Source organism: Nannospalax galili, unplaced genomic scaffold (genome assembly GCF_000622305.1).
Source record: "Nannospalax galili isolate Female #2095 unplaced genomic scaffold, S.galili_v1.0 scaffold1250, whole genome shotgun sequence".
In the NCBI taxonomy this organism is placed as follows: Eukaryota; Metazoa; Chordata; class Mammalia; order Rodentia; family Spalacidae; genus Nannospalax; species Nannospalax galili.
Genome location: NW_008328704.1, coordinates 1305614 through 1325846, shown reverse-complemented (window position 1 = coordinate 1325846; position 20233 = coordinate 1305614). Strand labels below are relative to the sequence as shown.

Below are 20233 nucleotides of genomic sequence, written 5' to 3'. Positions count from 1 at the left end.
AGTCTCTCAGGAAATTAGCAGGAAGAAGAGATTGCTATTCCAGAAACAAAATCTGCCGTACCGATCATCGCTTTGTTTCCACGGGAGCATATTTCTCAAAGACGGGAGGGTGGAGACAGAGGCAGCACACCCGTGGGAATTCGTGCTTCTTGATCCGTGACCACACGGCGCTCCAGCTTGGAACTCCTGCCGAGAGCCGCGCATCTCTGATTGGCCCTCACTCGGCCTATGGGTTCACCAAGGCCTTTGCCTCATCTCAGGGCCTCATAGGGACCCCATGAGGAAGGCACCCCATTTTCTGCTTCACAAATGGTGAAGCTGTTCCTGAAGAGATGGAGCCATGAAGTAAGATCCAAGCAGGACTGTCACCTCAGCCCTTCTGAGTGGCTACAGTGTGATTCCCATAGCTTGGTAGGGTCCCTATCTTGAGACCAAGGAAGGGAGCTAGGCACAGTGTGCTGTCAGGTTGCTACCCCCACTCCCATTGTCTTTAACCCCACTGAGCTTTGAGCAGAAGGTTGATTTTATTCCTCCTTCTCTGGCTCAGCAAATGCATGGTGAAGATCCGCATTTGAGGTACCAACAAGCAGTCTGGCACATCTAGATTCAGGGGTCACCACAGTGCCAGGGAAAGGGGTAAGAGAGGAACTGGGATTGTGAGGGGTACCTAGTAAGACAAGGCAAGCCTGGGGGCTCCAGGAACTGACGGGAAGGTATTGGGTACAGTTTAAACATGCCTACTGGTCCTGCTATGGAGTCAGGGTCTGGAGCCGCCAAGAAGGGTGAATCTGTTTTAAATGGCACTTGGGGGTGTCACTGAGGGAGAGTGAAGAGTGTTGTTATGCCTGTAGGTGCAGGAAGACAGACAAGAGAGAAGCTCACTGACCCTAGGAAAAGGCTACATGGAGCACTTGAAGTGAGAGGGGTGGTATCTGCTGTGCCACACATGACACGGGGTCATGAAGGGGAAGCCGTATTTCTGAGTGATTTGTGGAGCCACTGTGGGCTGGCTTCCACAATGCAGGGAGGGGTACTGTTGCTAGGAACTGTGGCCATTTACACCAGTGAATGGTGAGGGCAGGGCCTGGAGCTCCACTGCGGCCGTCTTTGGAATCTGACTGTCAGCAATTGAAGAGCCTTCATGAATTAAAGAGCCTCTCAGCTAACCCCTCCTATGGCCAGGCTGCCCACAGTGCCACTCCAGCACCCTACCATCCTGAGATATTTGTCCATCTTGGGCCCGTGTAGCACCTTGCTGTGATCAGAGGACAATCTGGGTTGTCACCTCTGGTCATGGCATTCTTGGCTCCCTTTGTCTACCTCACTCAGGCAGGCCTCCAGCCATCGCTCCTCCTTTCTCTTCCATTTCCACATGACCAGCTCGTCACAGGTGAACAGACCCCTCTTTACTTAATTTCACATATGACGTGGTAGCCCAGAAGAGGCAGAGAGCAGGATGGCAGGACTGTTTCTGGCTGTGTCTCTGCAGAGAACCATCAGCCATCTTGTAAGAGGCGCTGTCCTCCTGTTGGTTTGTGTCCTTCAGACCAGGGGTACAGGCCTGGGCCAACTGGGCAGGAGGACTCAGACTATCCTGGATGCTGCTCCTACTTCTAGGAGCAGGCAGTAGGGGAGGGGAAAGGGGCCCCGGCAGGGGAGTGGGTGACTGCCATCTACCAGTGCAGCCTGCTGGACAGACTATACACTGCGCTTAGCAGGCAGTGTTGGGTACTCAGCCATATGCCTGGCCAAGTATTTAGCTGATTGAGTCCCCAACAGAGAGAGACAGTGAGGCAGCAAAAGGATGCTCATCATCCCCGTTATCCCTTGCTGAGGCCCCAGGGGACACTGCCTCCAGGGCCCCTGTGCTGGCCGTGAATCACGCCAGGTATACCAACCAGGCTCCACCTGAGCTGCTCTCTGGGAGCAGCAGTGTGGCTGCCATCAATGTCACAGGTGTGCGCCACTCAGCAGCCACCTCTGAGTCCTTAATCTGGTGACTTCTACAGAGAAAGTGGGGTAGAAGGTGAGTCAGGACTCCACACAGAGGCACCCGGGACATGGCTTGCGCTCTGTCCCTGACTCGTCCTCAGCACTGGGCCAGGCTTCTTGCCTCACTTTATTCTCTGGGAAACAAAACCAGTAACATTGGTTTTGGCACCTAATTGTCACCTTGGAGACACCCTGAGTACATTTGTAAGGGCTTTTCCAGACAAATCTGACAGAAGAAGAACTAGGGGGAACCAGGCAGAATAAATAGGGATAAAAGAGAAAGCCAAAACCACCAGCATTCCTCTCTCTGCTTCCGGGCTGTGGATCCAGTGTGTCCACCACTCAGCCACCGTGACTTCCCTGCCATAACAGGCAGAATCCTCCAAACTGTGAGCCAAAATAAGTCTTCCCACCTAAAATTACTTTTTAACGTATTTGGTCATAGGGATAGAACACATAACCAACATCTCAGAAAAGAGGAAAGAACAGGGCACGTTAGGCCTCACACAGGTTCCTCAACTCAGTGAAGCTTTGTGTAAAGTCATGGGATGCCCAGCCCACCACAGAGGGAAGGACACCCCATCACCACCGTGATACTGACAGGGAACCAGGGTGAGCCTGGATTCCCAGAGCTGTGCATAAAGTGGATTTGGAGGGCCTGGACCCCACATCCAAGCAATCTGAGCCAGGGACTGTAGTGTACAGTACTGGGAACTTCTGGGTGACCGTGGGCCAGCACTTCCCTGAGCATTATCAGAAAGACGTGTGTTCACAGAGGTGTTGACTTGGCTCCACAGTCATGTGGGAAAACTGTGCTGTTAGGCTTGCCTCAAGTCTAAAATAACTCAAAGTGAGAAATTTTATAATAAATCAATAAGATTACACTCACTTTATACCTGCAGACCAAGACCAAAACCCTGCCTTTAAACTCTGGCCTGTGTAACCCCGGCCGGGAACACTCCTGTCTTGTCCTGTTCTCAGGCCCTTCAGTAGAAGCAGGTGGAGGGGCTCACCTGGCAAAGAACCTTACATAAGAGCAACCAGCCCGCTCCCAGACACCGAGTCCCCGTGTCCCCCCATTATGTAAGAGGATGTGTTTATGAAGCCACATAAATCATCCTGTGATGTCTGAGCATCTGAGCCATAGAGCTCCCGGAGAACCGAGTCAGAGGGCTGGCTTAAAGCTGGAGCCGGGCGTGGGCGTCTGCCTGGTGCCGCTGCAGGCAGCATCCTCAGCAGACACTGCTAAGCACGGTGAGACATGCTCCTGAGGACATGCTGTCCACTACTAGTGTGCTGAGTGGTGCCCTGGTGCCATGAGAGGCTGAGAATAGCCAAGCCCACTTGCCAAATGGCCTGTCCTCTTTCAGTTCAAAATAGCGCCGTCTTACCAGCACAACCCTGGCCTCCTGGGCCTGAGTCTGGTCCCAGCCACACAGGCAAGAGGGTGCCAGGGCCTTACAGTCCTAGGAGCACAGGGTGTGATGCATGTTGACACTGCCTGGCCTTCTAGGGCAGGTGGTCCACAGCCAGGCCACCCACCCCCTTGCTGACTAGGCTGTTACCAACGAAGTAAGTACCTTGTTCTGCCCCATCCTTTCACCTCCAATGCTGTCCTGTTGGCCACCACAGGAACCCCAACTGCTTAGAGCAGGCAGGCTGCATGCCACAGAGGGCCATGTTGGAGGTGGACAACTCCGTTGTCCTTCTCACTTGGTTCTAAAGAGAAGCAGTGTGTCACACTAGGTGGGAAGAGTAAACCACAGCACCCACCAGCTGCCACTTCCTTCTGTCCAGGATTCTTGGGTGACTCTGCCACAGGGTCAGCTCCAAGACCCTAGCCCAGCCCTTTCCAGCTGCAGTTCATCCATGTGAAGGCCTCATGCCAAACCTGCTTACTGACGCTGTGGGTGCCCTCTGTTCTCTTCCCAGGCAGGCCTGGGACCTTGCTGTGGACATTTGCCTCTCTCAGCTGCCGACCATCATTGAGGAGGGCACTGCCTTCAGGGTGAGTCTCTACTTCAGGGAGACTCCTCCCTCCCCAGGGGTCCATGTGCCTCCATTGCATACACCAGGTCTGGATAATACCAGAAGTCTGGGTGTTAGGAATTCAGTTCAATATCCTGAAAAAAAATAGTAATACCGCTATCCAGAGTTTGCAAGTTTAGGGCAATCTGGGGCCTAAGTTAGGCCTGGAAATGGTTGGCATTTAAAAGCTGCATTACCTTGATATATGGCTCACACATCAGCAGCTTCTTCATTTAGCCATCCTTCTTAGGGGAGGAGGGGAGCTTGCTTCATGTTCTAGCTTCTCAGCAGGGGTGGGGGGTTCCTGAAGCCCGGGGACCTGTAAGTTGAAAGTGCAGGGGGCTCCATCCAATCCCAGGATGTGTCTCAGTCTCTGACCACGATGTGCAGATGGAAGTTGAGCAGTTGCTGAACTGCCCACCCCACTTGTGACACTACATGTGAGTGTGGCACTGCCCGCAGCCCTCTAGTGGCCTTTGAGAGCCCTCCTTGGTTTTTCATTGTGGAGCATTTGCTGTTATGTGAGGCACTACCTCTGACTAAAACCCTGTCTGTGCCCTCAAACACAGGACAGAGTATCAGTTAGAAATTGGGGGCCTTCGTCAGGACCTCAGGACTCAAGAACACAGAGGTGGGTGGCCTCGTGATCCACAGAGGAGTGTCAGACATTTGTGAATCCAAGATGACATAGAGCTGGCATGGTGTCATGGCCGCCCCTCTGCTCCACAGCACCCAGAAGCTCCAGGCTCTGGCCTCCAGGCAGTGCTTCTGAGGTCAGCAAGGCTGCCTCCTGGGGCCTAGCGTTCCATGTTGTAAGGGCATTCTGTGATACTAAGGTGGCTAAACGAGTTAGCACCCTAAAGTACTTAAGATGAAGCCACACTTGGCCCCTATGTGTTCATACAAAGGTCACTGCCCAGAGGAAACTGGCCACTGACACAAGTGTGCCAGACCCTTGAGCCAGGACCAAAGAATCTGTGGCCAAAGGGGCTTTGCTCACAGCCTGGGCATTTTCACCTCAGTGTGTATCACCATTATCTGACAGCTTCCTTGCTACAGAGTCCAGCCTGGGTCTGTGTGCACTAGTACCATGCCTCTTGCGTGCATTTGGGCAGTGCTAGCTCCCCAGATGATTCTGCTGTGTCCTGAGGTTGAGATAATGGGGCCAAGGGCCTTCGAAGACCTACCAAACTATTTGGTCTGTATGGTCCCATTGTTTGTTGCTGGTTTTAGAAGAAGGTAGCGTTTTACTGTGAAAACGTTTAAGTGGCGAGCAAAGTTGGAAGGACTTAGAGTGAGCTGCCACACTCATACCACTTTGTTCTTCGTTCTGCCATTAGCTTTTCTGTACTGTCCATGTGTCAGCTACATGGCGGGGTGTGTGTGTGTGTGTGTTTTGCAGGCTGCCCTGAGTGTCTGCCCTGAAGGGCTAACATGGTCTTGTCTTGGGTTTCCCCAGTGTACATGGTATCTACTACAGCTTCCAAATGAAAACCCACGTGCCTGCCCTCCCTAAACTCCCGTGCAGGAGTAGGTCTCCTTCAGGACCACAGACCTGCATAGATGACGACATGGTCTGGGGCAGCTGCCTTCACCTCGGGTTCCAACCCAACCTGGATGGGAACCAGAGTGGCCCTGGGGCCTGCGTGCTCCTGGAAGGGACAGGACCACGTACTGTAGACAGCTGTTTGGGAAACCCTGGCAAGGCTGGCTTCTCTGTCCTCCGAGCCTGTCTTCACTCTGCATTTAGGTCAGAAGTCTCCTCCTCGAAGTGTGTGGTTGTTTGTTCCTTCCAGACTGAATGCTTCTGTTCCCATGCCAGGTCTTTTCCAAGGACCTTTCCAAGAATCTTCCCACACCATCTCTAACCTCTTAAAGTCAGTATTCTGCGTTAGGGGCATCAGGGTGTCAGGCGGCGGAGGGCAGCTGGTTTGGGCCTTCACTGCTCTTCTTACTTTGCTTTTTCACTTTTTTGGAGGCATCATGTACATGTAGAAAACTGTGTGTCATAAACATATGGTCTGATGAACTGTTGCCAGTTTAACGCACTAATAACCAGCCCCCAAATCAAGCAGCCACGAGCAGCCCCTTCCTTCTGCAGCCACTTGCTGTCTGCTGCTGTTCTCTGCCTTCTTACTGAGGATACAGTGATGGTGCTACAGGCTCCGAAATGAATTTTCCACTCCATGGCCAGTGTGTATTTGTACATACGACATTAAGATACTTCCCTTCACTGCTGGGGTTTTTTGGCACTCTCCCACCCAGCCCCTAAATTTGGGGCCTGCTGCAAATAACCTCCCTCCGTGACTGTTTCCCATGGGAGCCATGCTGGCTTCTGTGTGTGCTTGGGGAGCACAGTGCATGTTTGCCAGGCTGTAGGTGGGTCTAGTGGGTGCTACTGGTCAGCTGTCCGCAGTGTCCTCAGTTTACAGTCTTTCTAGTGGGAATGATCTGACTCCACGCGAACAGGTGTCCTCTGGAGGTGGCATCAATGGTTGTGTCCCGCTGTCCCCTTACGGGTCTTGTGTATGCCTTCTCTGTGTTGAGCTGGCGTGGTTCTGCCAACACCTTTCGTCTCATATCGTGGGATCTGTCAGTCCTCAGACTTCATTTCCACATTTTTTCTTTTTTCTTTTTATTATTTTTTACTTTATATGTATGAATATATTGCCTGCATGGATGTAAGTGCACCTGTGTCATGCAATGCCTGCATGGTCAGAAGAGGTCAGAAGAGGGCATTGGATCCTCTGGAACTGGAGTTATGGGTGGTTTGTAGCCATAATGTGTGTGCTGGGAACCAAACCCAGGTCCTCTGCAAGAGCAGCCAGTGCCCTTAACCTCAGAGCATCTCTCAGGCACCTTACCTTTTCTCCTTGAGGAACAGAAATCCTTTGCTTTAACAAAATCCAATTTATTGGGTTTTTTCTTTTATGACTCGGGTCCCTGCTGCCTTGTCTTAGCCACTTCGACGTTCCCCTGAGATGAGCACCCCTAAAATGCTGCTCCACCAATGTGAGGTGTGAGTCAGCAGGAGGCGTGCTTCCCGTGCGATGGCGATGCCACCACACCGGCCCTAGTGGTTGTCCCGTGGGCTGCTTTGGCTTCTCTGCTCTGCTCTGCTGATTGCTTCGTCCTGGTACCAGTACCGCAGTCGTGATTCTGAGCACTTTGCAGGTGTTGCTGAGTTCTCCAGCTGTGTTCTTTTCCAAGATTTCCCTGATTTCTTTGGACCTTTGTATTTCCATGTGAATGTTATGGTCGACTTTAATTTCTGTGGAGACCCTGCTGGATTTTGATTGAGTTTACAGTGAATCATACATTGGGTTGGGGAATGCTGACATCTACGATATTGAATCTTCTGACTGCTGAATCGCCATAGCTGCCGTTTCATTTTGCTTTTTCTTTCTTTGTATGTGTTTCCTGGTGATTCTGTTTCCTGTCCTTATCTGATAGTTTGCCCGCTCTTTACTGGCCCCATCTTAAAACCTTGTTTTCAGACTCAAAGCCTAGCATGTATGTCAGTCTTCTAGAATCAACAGAACTGACAGATTTTAACTAACAAGGAAGTAGAACCCTATTCAAATTGGTGTTTATTGAGGTAGGAAGAAGGGCCAGGAGGAGGGTACCCAGACATCAGGCAGCCTGAGATAGCCAACTGGATCAGAGTCCTCCCCACAGGCTGTGTGGCTTTACAAGTGGGTGATGTGAGTGCTGTTGGCCTCTGGGCCAATTGCTACCATTGCTTCTCTGAGCAGTTGCAAGTAGTAAGAGCATCACACCCCAATCAGCAGACCCCAGCCTAACCCAAAAGGTCCAGCTCAGGGACACAGAGGAGGACAAAAGTCATTGTGTAACACTCGCAGTAGCAGAAATCTTCCTAGATTAGCTCCTGCTGTTGAGCTCGACTCTGATGCTGCTAGCTGGCTCTCCCATTTTCAGTCCCTTGGGCATAGGGACCTGTTTTTAGACCTGACTGTCTCATTCCAAAGCTACGGTAGAGCACCTTGCATCAGAGTTGTCCTGGTTACAGCTCTGTGCCTTCTGTCTTCAGCCCATGAGGACACCTAGGTTGTCCCCTTCTGATCTGAGGCAGTCACTTGGGAAGTTTGACCCAGACACCAGGTCTAAGTCCTTCCAAGGACCACCTGTCCAGGTCCTGGGGCAAGAGTGGTTTCAGCCGTGGAGCCAGCTGTTTGCTGCATGGTTGCCCCAGTGTGTCCTCCCCCCTTGGCTTTAGCTCCCCAGGTAGCAAAGACATGCTTTTCCTCTCTGTCATGTTTAGGTGGAAAGGTTAGGAGTTTGTTTGTTTGTTTGTTTGTTTGTTTTGAGGCAGGGTCTTGCCTCAAAAGAGTAGTTCACCAAGTATGACTAGACTGGCCTCGGAGTTGGGGTATCTCTGCTGTCTCTGCCTCTCCAATGATGGGGTTCCAAGCAAGCTTTGCCACTTCCAGCTAGATCAGGAGTCTCTCTCTCTCTCTCTCTCTCTCTCTCTCTCTCTCTCTCCTCTCTCTCTCTGGAGCAGTTACTCCAATAGTGGACAATGTGAAAATCCATATGCAAAAGCCAGTTGGAAAGAGAGAAGTGCTGTGACTCACCTTCATAGGCTGGTGCGACTGGGTTCCCCTGGGATCTGGAGAAGAAAGCACTTAATGAGATCTAAATGAACAATTGGTGAATAATTCTTAACTTGAAAATGAGAAAATCACTTTGGAGGCTCCATTCCAGCTTTGCGGGCTGCCCCGAATGTGATTTCCTTTGTGTGAGCTGACATCACAGAGCCCCTGTGCCTTTCTGCGTGGCAGGTGAACTTCAGGATCCTGCCTGACTTATTATGGCGCCAGGCTCTGAGTACAGTCTTGGGGAAGTATGCTAGAGGTTGGAGGCACAGCTGCTTCCCCACACTCCCCTGCTCACAGGTCACCTCTCATGTGCCATTACCCCCCCCCAAGGGGAAAGCAAAAGCCTCAAAGGGAAATGGACATGGGAACAAACTGCTGACAGATTTGGAACTGGGAATTTGGGCCCAGGAAGGGCAGCACTGTGTGTGTCAATGAGTGATCCTATAGAATGGGTCCACCTTTCTTCCACCTTTCTTCCAAGCACATTGTCCTCCTTCCTACCCAAGCCATTCCTTCCCTGTGGAATGTATGTAACCCTGGCATGGGGGTAAGGGTACTTGATGTTCCCCTGCCAACCTTACCATGGTCCTTCAGGACTCCTGACTCCATGAGCCTTCTTGCTGGCCAGAAGCTCCAAGCCCCTCTCCATGGTTCGGTGCTTAGTGATTCCTGCCTCCCCTGCACTGCCTTTGCCCCTTTATCTTCTTTGCTCTTACCCACACAGTTACCCCTCAAGGGGCCTAGAGGCTGTGGCAGTCTGACCACAGGCATATCCTCAGCCACTCCTCTCTCTCCTCTGTCCATCCCACCTCACAATCATCTCTCACGGCTCTGAATCTAATTTCCCTCATAAACAGAAGTAATAGAAAAAGTCCTGAGCCTCGCAGCCCCTCCTCAAAGCCGCTTTGCTGCATGTATCGCCCCTCTCACTTCCACGTGGCCAGTCCTCTGACTGTACACCCATCTCAGGCTACAACCCCACTTGGCGCAGTTGTCAGTCCCCTCACCTGGGTCTTTCTCCATCAGCTCACACATGACGCGGTCCTCCCAACTGTAACATGTCTTTCTTGGTCAGCTTTTCCCTCCATCTACCACCCACATCTCTCCTCCCCTTTGCGTTGTCCTCCCTAGAGGGTCTGTCTGCACTGGAGCCTCTGCCCTTTCTTTCCTCTCCCTTCTCTGTCCTTTACTCTAGCTGTGCTTTGCTGAACCAGAGACTGTTTACTGTTCATGATGACCGCCATGTTACTGAAGTAATCTATGCTGGATCATAATTGTAGCCTGCCCTGATCCGTCTCATGTTCCACACTGCTAAGCACATCACTCTCCTGGCTTCCAGGGCTCCATGTGGTCCACCTCTCCCTCTGAGGCCATTTTTTCCCCATATTTCTCGACAGGTTCTACCCTGGCTCCTTGGCATCTAAGATTTAAAGGCTCAGTCTCAGTCATGGGCCCTTTCTCTATAGTTCAACTTCAAAAAATAATCAGGGGGCTGGAGAGATTGCTCAGCAGTTAAGAGCACGGACTGCACTTGCAGGGGACCTGGGTTCAGTTCCAGAATCCACATGGCAGCTAACAACTATCCATAACTCCAGTTCCAGGGGATCTGATGCCCTCTTCTAACTTCCACGGGCATTGTATGACATGGGTGCACTTACACACATGCAGGCAATACACTCATACATATAAAATAAAAATAATAAAAGTATTTTTTAAAAAATAATCAGAAAAAAAAATCAGGCCAAATGTAGTCACACACACATGCACAACCTGTAATTCCAGCGCTCAGAAAGCTTAGGCACAAAGATTGTGGGCCCAAGGCCAGCCTGGTCTGTACAAGGAGTCCTGTCTCTCAAAATAATAATAATAGTGAAATGATGGGACTGGAGTGAAGACTCAGTGGTTATGATCATGTACTGCTCTTTTAGAGTACTCAAATTCTGTTCCCATCACCCACTTCAGGCAGGTTACAACCACCTGTAACTCCAGCTCCAGAAGAACCAAAGCCCTCTTCTGGCCTCTGTGGGCACTGTGCTCCCATACTGTGCTCCCATGCACTTATCCCCCCACCCCAACACACACACGTAAGTTAAAACCTGTCTTTTTGAGACAAGTTGTCTATGTAGACCAGGCTGGCCTTGAACTCACAGAGATCTGCCTGCCTCTGCCTCCTGAGTGCTGGGATTAAAGCCCGGCAAGAACAAATCTTTATAAAGAAAGAGAAGTGAAATCTGTACCAGTGGTTGTGAACTCAAGTCTCTTGCCCAGAGGAACTTCCATGTGTGTCTTCGCCCTGAGACGTGGCAGACACCAGGTTTCCTCTCTCATGGTCCCTGCTGGCCGACAGAGCACGTTGTCCAAGTGCTCAGGCTGTAAGCCTCCGTCTTCCTGCGCCCCTTCCCCCTGCACACGTCCCAGCCGCCGAAGAAGCTTGCAGCTTTGTCAGACCTGATCCCACCAACTCCACCCTGCACGGTTGCTGCCCTGTCCACACTGAGGGTCAAGGACGGCATGAAGAACACTGCCTCCCTGACCAGCTCCTTCGCTTGTCCCACAGCACAGCCCATTCTTCGCCGAGCAGCTGACGGCATTCCAGGTGTGGCTCACGATGGGTGTGGAGAACAGGAGCCCCCCGGAGCAGCTGCCCATCGTCTTACAGGTCAGTCACTTCCCATGGGCCTGCCTGGCTGAGGTGTCTGTCTCATGAGAAGAAAACCTGAGCAGACCCATGCTTATCTGAGGGTCTGGGAAATAGCGGCCCCCAGGCGGCTCTGCCCTGAGCAGATCTGCATACATGGCGCACATCCGATCGGAAGTCAGGAGACACTTGCTTACTTACTTCCAGCAGCCTTTTCCTGGCGAAGTCAATGAATTTCCTTCCTCTTCCCCCAGTCAAATATAAATTGGGACAGAGTCACCACAGTCCCTTCCTCTTGTTTACACTTTGAGCGAGCTTTGCTGTGGCGCAGGTTCTCGGCATCGCTGCCTCCTTTTTTGGAAGGACACAAAATGTAACTTTTTCCTGTGAGGAAAGGGCGAGGCCACCAAGCAGATCCTAACTGGGCCACACCAAAAAGCAGTGTGCAGACCCAGATGCCATCAGCTCCCTCCCTTGGTATAGGAAACAAACACCTCCAGGTATGCCTGTCATTCCTGTGGCCTGTGTCACATTCCCACACAAAATGTGGTACGGGATCCATTTTGTGTATCCTGCCTGCTGGCTTTTAGTTACTGAATGACGGAATAGGACATGATTGGTGGAAAACGGGAAGATGACATCAAATTTTTGTTTCATTAAATGTGTATTTGTGGTAGAGACCAGTGAGCAGGGTTGTAACTAATAAAAGCTATCTCACCCTGAACAGCGTCAGATAACTTCTAAAACCACTGATAAGGGCAGGCAAGGCACTATGGTCTAGTAACTTACTTTAGAAGTTGGAAGATACTTTTTATCAGTGAAGTGGGGTGGTTTAGCTTGGGCAGAAGCTGTGGCATAAGGGAGCACAGAAGGATGGAAGCCACCTCACATGCCTGGAGGAGGAGGGAGGACAAGCTGCCATCCAGCTGGGACAGCACTTGCCAAGGACCAGCAGTAGGGCCATCATTTCCCAAAGCACTGATCAGATTATTTTGCCTCTGTAAAACAAGCCATGAGTCTCATCGTCCACCTGTCTGAGGACATTGGCCTCACTTCCTTCTGAGAAGCACTTGGGCTCACTCATTATGACTGCTAACCACGTTGTGATGAACGGCCTCATTCATCTTCACTGGGCCAAATGCTCAGAGTAGCTATGGTTCAAAAACAGGCGTGTGTGTGTGTGTATGTGTGTGTATTTCATACAGAACATCCCAAACAGTCTTATTCATCTTTATACCCGCATCCCAAATGGCACCCTCCCATAGCCCCCGAGTAGAGCCCATATACTCTGTCATCCCTGTTACTGCCCCACTGTGTCGTCAGTGCCCCCAGCTGTTCCCCAGTGCAAGTCCATCCACTGAGTCTAGTCAGCCTATCTAGAGTCCCTTGAAAAACAGGGAAAAAAAAAAAAAAAAAAAAAGTAAAAAAGAACAGGCATCTTACACAGAGTGTGCACCTCCCTCCTGCCCAGAGTTTCTGCCCCAGGTCAAACAGCTCACAAGCTCCCTACCTCACAACTCCGGTTTCTCTCAAGTTAGGACTTTGTCCCAAGAATCCTGGTGAGCAAAAAATGCAGGAAAGAAGAGAACACGTGACTGCTGTAAATGTTTTTCTGTTTGAGTTTTTTGGGGGTTTTTTGCTTTTTCTTTTTAAGACAGGGTCTCCCTGTAGCCCCAGCTGGCCTGGAACTCACTATGTAGACCAGGCTGGGCTTGAACTCACAGAGATCTGCCTGTCTCTACCTCCCAAGTGTTGGGGCCACGCCCTGCTGTGAATATTGTTATCTGTAGCATGTTTCCACTGAGGGGACAGAGAAGGACTGTAGGTGTTTGTATCATTGTTTCTCTTCTGTCATCATGAAAAGAATGAAAAAAAAATTATTACTGTTCCCCTTCAATGCTCTTTAATCTAAAAATAGGTGAGCAGGTCAGGCAGGCAGCAGTGCTGAGGGCAGCTCTCAGTCACCTGAGTCCCCAGTGTCCAGCAGAGGACGTGTGGCTCTCCCACCAACTCACCTCTTAGATCAGCACTGCAGTAGAGCGAAGCCGGTTCTCCCCAAAGCAGGGCATGATGCCAAGCATGTTAATCCAGTTCTTTGGGGTCTGGCAAACAATCCTTTTGTAAATGGCTTTTATTGACTTTGTTTTTAATGTTCCATTTACAACCCACACTCCCTCGGGAAAGAGTGCAAAGTGCAGGGAATAGCTGTGAAAGCGCACAAGCCGGTGTCCGTGTGGTCTTCCAGGCAGGTGTAAAGAGCAGGCCCTCCATCACGTGGAGGGCTCTGGCTCCTCGGCTGTGCCCAGCCTGACCCCAGGGCAAACCCTGACTGACAGAACTAGAAGCATAGAATACAAAGGGGTCAGCTTCGTGTGCAGTGGCACACTCCAGGCTCACTCATTTGGTTACTTACCGTACTTTGTCCTGAGATCTTTGTTGTTGCCAAAGCCTGGACCCATTTATCCACATTTATCCAGAAGTTTTCCTCCAGTGCCTTGGCAGGTCAGGAAATGTTACTTAAGGGGAAAAGCCTCTTAGTACAGACTTCATCGATTTTTTTTCAGATTCCTGCTACTCCCATAAGTCATGGAGAATTTTTTCTACCCAGTAACTCAAAGGCATTAGCTGATGGCTTGTGGAATCCAGTGAGAGGTTCCACCAGGCCCTGTTAAGTTGCAGCCCCTCATATAAACAGCAGTGTGGAAATGAGCCTCTCCCAACCAGCCTTTGTCCTTTTTGCCTTTTAAAGGTGAAATCGAGTTGGAGAGATGGCTCAGCGGTTAAGAACACTGGTTGTTCTTGCAGAAGACCTGGGTTCAAATCCCAGCACCCACATGGCAGCTGAAACTGCCCTTTACTCCAGCCCCAGGGGATCTGACAGCCTCTTCTGTCCTCCGCAGGCATTACACAACATGGGTGCACTTACCTACATGCAGGCAATACATGCATACACATAAAATAAAAAATTTGTTTTTTAAAGTGCAATCAACAGAAAGAATCAGTGCTGTCTCAGTTACTGCTTCCCGGCTCACAGTCGCTCTCCTCCGTGGCCACTGTCACCTTCTGAGGAGCAGTCCAGTCTCAGCCTTGTAGCTCCTCAGCCATGGGCCTTTCTGGCTCTACCCGGCCCTGCCTGGGACCCTTCATGGCTGCCTTTCCCTCGGATGGCGTGGGGCAGAGACACCCTAGTCAGAAGGAGGAGGAAAGTCTACATGGAACAGAAGTGAGGGATAAACGGTTTCGTAGGGTAAAGATACACAGATGCTGTGGGTTGAGCCGAGCATTCATTAAGAGCCCTGCCTGCTCTCAGTGCGTCTTATACATTTGGGTTCTGAAAGTGCAGGACTGTTGTCAGGTGGCAGAACAGTGACCTGGAGTGTAGCTAGCCACATCATACACACGCGTGTGTGTATGCACACATTGTGTGTATTGTATCAGACACTCCCTGATGGTGCTGCCCTCAGAAATTCCTGGGCACCCCAGCTGCAGTTCTGCCACCCTAGAGCCTCAGTTTTCCATGAAGCAGCTTGACAGGCAGATCTCAGACCCAGAGCTTTGAGCACTGTGTGCACACTGGAAGCTGACTTCCATGACCTTACCAGGCCTGTTCTAACTGTAGCTTAGGCTAGCCACATACGGTCTTTAGTCTGGCTTGCCACAAATGGGAAGGACCGTGGTCAGTTCTCTGACATTGTCTGTAATGTCCTATATCCTGAGGTGGTTTGGAACAGAGTTTGGGTTTGGGCTCTTGCCCCCCCACCCTCCACGCCTTTTTTTTTTTTTTTTTTTTTTTTTTTTGAGACAGGGTCTCCCTGTAGCCCCAGCTAGCCTGGAACTCCCTATGTAGACCAGACTGGACTGGAACTCAGAGATCTGCCTGCCTCTGCCTCCCGAGTGCTGGGATTAAAGCTGTGTACCATCACACCCAGCAGCTTTATTTTTTGATCCACAAATACACAAACAATTCGTGTTGGACCTCAGCTTTTTAAAGATAAGAACCAACAGAAGAAACGGGAGAGGTGCTGTTTGGAAGCGGGGAGAGCTGTGTTTGAGCCGTTGCCTGCCCTTCATTGACAGTGCGCCAGTGTTGTCCTGGGGGTTTTCGTTTTATTTCCTGATTTTGTCAAGCCCATACTCAGAAGAATGTGTTGTCCTTGTATCAAGCATGGATAACTTCCAGGCCAGAGATGCCAAGTGTTTTACCCAAAGTCACATCCAGTGAGTGCTGTGGGCAGTGCTTACTGTTAAAGAGGTGGGTTGGTTTAAACAAGGGCACTGTGCTCATAGAAGTACAGCTGTTACAGCCTGCAATTTTACTTCTCAGATTTATCCTCGGGAGAAAAATCATGAAAATGTGCAGAGATGTGCTGATTAGGACAGTTGTCAGCATTGTTTGCAAATTTTCATGACAGTAAATATCTAGCAGCGGGAGACCATTTCAAGGAATTAGGCTCGCCTATGTAGCTGAAGTGGCGTGCTGCCCTGGGAGTGATGTGGCCAGTGTGTGTCCTTCTGAGTTCGAGAAGGAGGGGGAAGTAGAATGAGTTGTCAGAGTCTATCAGGGAAAGCGCGTGCCAGAATACGGCGTCTTGATGTCTATGTGCCATGTCACCCCCGAGTCTCCTGGTCAACCCAGTGCAAGTGTTTGCACAGCTTCGTGCAGGGCACATATTTTACTTGAGTGATGAAGAAATTAAATGTTTTTTTCAGCCAGTCCAAAGGCATAAACTGTAGAGGGTGCAGCCCAGCTCTAGGCAGGGAAGCAGTAGAGTTTGGAAGCTGTCTTGTCAGGCCCTCAAGCTGCCAGAGTATTCTTGGAGGGGTGGAGTTCACTGTATATTTGTTGTGGTTCAATAACTTTCTTATTTTTCAGGTGCTGCTAAGCCAGGTGCACCGGCTGAGGGCCTTGGACTTGCTGGGACGCTTTTTGGACTTGGGTCCCTGGGCAGTGAGCCTGGTACATGACTTTTGCCTTATGGAAGGGAGGCAGAGATTAGTCTCTGAGACAGTCTGTGAATTCTGATCCATACCAGCTACAGCCATGTGAGCTGGGGTGAAGTCTGACTGCAGGCCACCCCTGGGGTCACCTCTATGCACGTGCATAGTATTCAGCACAACAGGGTGCTCTGGAGCTTTGACTTTTGTTTGGGCCTCTTTCTTGTTGATGTTAGACTTGTAAGGAGCCAGGATCCACCACGCAGGCAGGCCCGTGCGTTGCCTGGTGCCCAAGAAGTCTTCACCCTCTGACTGCTCTGGCTGTGGCTTCAGCAAATCCCTTCTGGCTTCTCGTCCTGCAGGACAGAAATGGCCACTTACATCACCGAGCAGCAGAAGTAGACCCAAGCAATGAGCCATGTTTCCAACAAATAAAAGAGTTTAGGGGAGCCTGTAGATTAGAGGAGCGTCAAGAGCCCTCGTCCATGTACCACATATAGACCTCATTTGGTTCTGTTTGCAAGTACAGGTTTAAAAGATGGGGCTGGGGAGCTGGCTCAGGGGTGACAGCCTGCTGAGCTAGCATGAGGCCTTGAGCGCAGACCTCTGAGCCTCATGGAAAAGCTGGTGCAGTGGCCTGCAGCCGTAGCTCCGGCACCGGGGGAGGCGGAAACGGTCAGGTGGACCACTGAAAATCATTGGTCAGCTAGGCCTGCCTAATCAGCGACCTCCAGGTTTAGTAAGAGACCATCTCAAAAAGTAAGGTGGACTGATAGAGAAAGACACCCAAAGTCAGCCTCTGGCCTCCATGTGGACACACGTGTGCTCCAACACAATCACATGCACACACAAGCATGCACACAACTAATTAATTAATTGAACGATGATGTTCAACGGGAACTGGATATTGCACTTACAGGGCAGTGGTTGGTGATTATAAGTGATCCTCACGTGAAGTTACCAACATGAGGTCTGTCATAGAGTGCTGCAAGAGAGGCCATGCCTGGGGTTGGAGGTGGCTGTCAGGCTGTAGGGGATAAGCAGGTTAGTGCTATCCTACGCCTGCTTCAGGTTTTCACTAATTAGATAAAGTCAACAAAGAGTGATTGCAGACAGGCCAAAACTGAAGGAAGAGAGAGAAAAGCTTCAATTCCTAACACACCCTCCAGCTCAGTCCTGCCAGAGAAAAGGCCAGTCCTGTGGCCAACACTGCGAGTGCCAGCAGTGTGCGGGGGGAGTCAGATAGATGCATCTTCAGGAAGGGGCCCTCAGCCCTCACGGCTGCTCTCACGCTGTCTTCCCCACAGGCCCTGTCAGTGGGCATCTTCCCCTACGTGCTGAAGCTGCTCCAGAGCTCGGCTCGAGAGTTGCGGCCCCTCCTTGTCTTCATCTGGGCCAAGATCCTCGCTGTAGACAGTGTGAGTAACCGTTGTCCATCCTCGAGGGTGGGAAGCATTGAATTGCCGAACAGTGACCCTACCGGGTGTGGGGTGGGGCCAGCCATGGCTGCATTTCTCTAATGCCCCTCCAGACTTGGGTGTGCAGGGCCTGTGGCTGCCCTTCTCCCAGCCCTCTTCTCCCAGAATTGAGTAAAACTTTCCCCTGCCAGCCACTCTGGTGACCAGCCCAGCCCTAGTGCCTGCTGTGTCAGCTGTCGGCTCTCCTGTCTGTCTCCTGAGTGTCCTCTAGCAGCTGCCCTGACCACGCTGCCTGTGTGCCTAGGCAGAGCAAGGGTGGGACAGACTGGCACAGTGGGCTAGAGGCTGCAGAGGCGCTCAAGCAAGGTGCAGTGCATAGGTCCAGAGGGCAGGGGATGAAGCCTCCTGGCTGCAGTTGACTCCAGATAGAGCTGGCTGTGTTTACAGACTGTGAGACAGAGAAACCCTAAGGACTAAGTTCTAGTTTGTAAGATTGGGTTCCGTGTGAAGTATATTATAGGGTAAGTAAGGGGGCAGTGGTTCCCACCCCACCCCAAGGAGAGTGGGCTGAGGTTAGGGCCAGCAATGGGACCATAAGGTGAGGGACCTTCTCAAGCTCTACCTGTAGCCAGGAGAGGCAGCATGCTGTTCAAACCCCATTAGTCCACTTGATGATAAAGCTGTGGTACAAGACAGGCTAGTCTGAGCAATCAGGACTTGGCCCACCTAGTCATAATAGCCAGTGAGATCCTTGGGGACAAGTGGGGACAGCAGATGCAGATCCCAGGCAGAACTTTGGAGAGTTCATCTTCTGGGGCCTGAGAAAGAAACACCAGGCAAGGGAAAACTCAGGGTTCCCAATGTGGTGGCACTAGACATGAGTGCCACCTTCCTTGGGTGTGGGGGACAGTGTGGTCTGGGGAAGGCCCCCATGCCAGCAGTCTGTTTGAGAACGGGCACATTAAGATACAGAGATGGGGTTGGAACAGCTTGGCTGGGAACTTGAGAAACAAATAGAACTGACATGTGGCCAGGCTAGGAGGAAGGTGGAGAGGGCTGGCAGCAGAGTCTCCGGCTTTCCTTGTTGGCTTGTTTTTGAAACGGACCTGAGGCGGTCTGAAAGAAGCGAAAAGCGGCTCTGTCCCGGTTGGCCTCTGCACGTGGGCACGCATGGCCTGCATAGGGGTTTTGTAGGAAGTGTCTGTTCCTACATCCACCCCATGAAATGAATGGCGCTTTACAGCTTGGTCACAAAGAAGAAAGTCTTCACAGGAGTGACAGGGTCACGTGGCAGAGTGCGAGGTTGAGGCTGGGTCTGAATCTCTTTGTGAGGCAGGGAGAACATGTCACTGTGGAGTTGGAGGAGTCGTGGCTTGGAGGTGTGGTGGGCTCTTTGCTCTCCGCTGAGGTGGTGGAGAAGAGAAAGGATCCAAAAGCCCACTGTGTCTACCACCTGCTGCTTGGTCCTCCAAGTGTGTCCCCCCACCCCCTCCCTCTCTCATCAGGGTCTCATGTAGCCCAAGCCAACCTCAGACTCCCTTTGTTTCCAAGGACAACCTTGAGCTACTGATCTTCCTGCCCCCATCTCCACAGTGCTAGGATTGCAGGTGTGTACCCCCATGCCTGGTTCATGCAGTGTTAGGTTTACAATCCAGTGTTTTGGCATGCTACCAAGCACTCTGCCAACTGAACCACATCCTCAGCCTTTCTCCCAGACCTGGACTCCTCCTTGTTTCCTGCCCCCATGCCATGCTGTGCTCCACTGAGGGGGCCCTCAGTCTGCTCTCTACTCTGGAACTGTCCAACGGTATTCACTGTGTCCCATTCCCAGCCACCAGCCGGCCTGGAGACTACAGAGCGAAGCAGCAGGGTTATGTCCCAGAATCACTTGTCGTCCTTAGCACACCGTCCCACGCAAAGCCTCTAGCGGGTCCCTCTCTCTGCTCACTCCTTTATCCCAGACTCCTGTCCCTGACCTTGTTCCCTCCAGATCCTGCTCAGCATCTTCCACACCCCCTGCCAGGCCTCCTCTCACCTGAGCAGGTCAGCCCTGATACTTACTTTCCTGTGTCTCAAGGGCTCATGTACAGCTTTGGTGTGGGAACCAGGAACTGGAGTAAGTGTGGAGGGAGGGTATGAGGGGTTTCTTAGTGGAAATCCCACGTTCACTTCTACCACTGATGTTGTCTTGATTGCTTGCTCTTTGCTGTGGTTGAAGTAGGGCTTGTACCAGGTTTGCTTATTGATCAGTTGCATTCTTACCAGTGATGTCCTGTAGGATCTCCTGGACTATCTAAAGGAACATCAAACAGCCTGGTGTGTCTCCTCCAGTTACAGGTCTCTGTTTTTTCTGGGCTATGGACAGACTAGGACCCTAGTCCACTGCTGAGTAGTTACCATGCTGGAGATATCACAGCCATCTCCTGGCTGTCCTAATCTTGCTGGAACCCACCTCCTCCCTCAGCTTATCCAAAGCTGACAATGACTGTACTCAGCCTTGACCTTCCTGGTCCCGTGTTGCGCACTGGCTCTGACTTGTGAGTGCTGCTTCCTGTGTGTTCAGTGATAACCGGATCTGGGTTTCTGTTTGCTGGGGGTTTTTT

At 51.3% G+C, this 20233-nt stretch overlaps 1 protein-coding gene across 3 annotated transcripts in view; it reads left to right on the top strand.

Moving 5' to 3' along the window:
• The window catches only part of Rptor (regulatory associated protein of MTOR complex 1), a 356907-nt gene that overhangs the window by 248625 nt on the left and 88049 nt on the right, over nt 1–20233 (top strand). For all 3 annotated transcript variants that reach the window (XM_008828814.2, XM_017797024.2, XM_017797022.1), the window contains 4 exons: nt 3925–4000; nt 11197–11298; nt 16151–16234; nt 17520–17630. In XM_008828814.2, coding sequence (XP_008827036.1) covers nt 3925–4000; nt 11197–11298; nt 16151–16234; nt 17520–17630 — 373 coding nt within the window. The remainder of the gene's footprint in view (nt 1–3924; nt 4001–11196; nt 11299–16150; nt 16235–17519; nt 17631–20233) is intronic.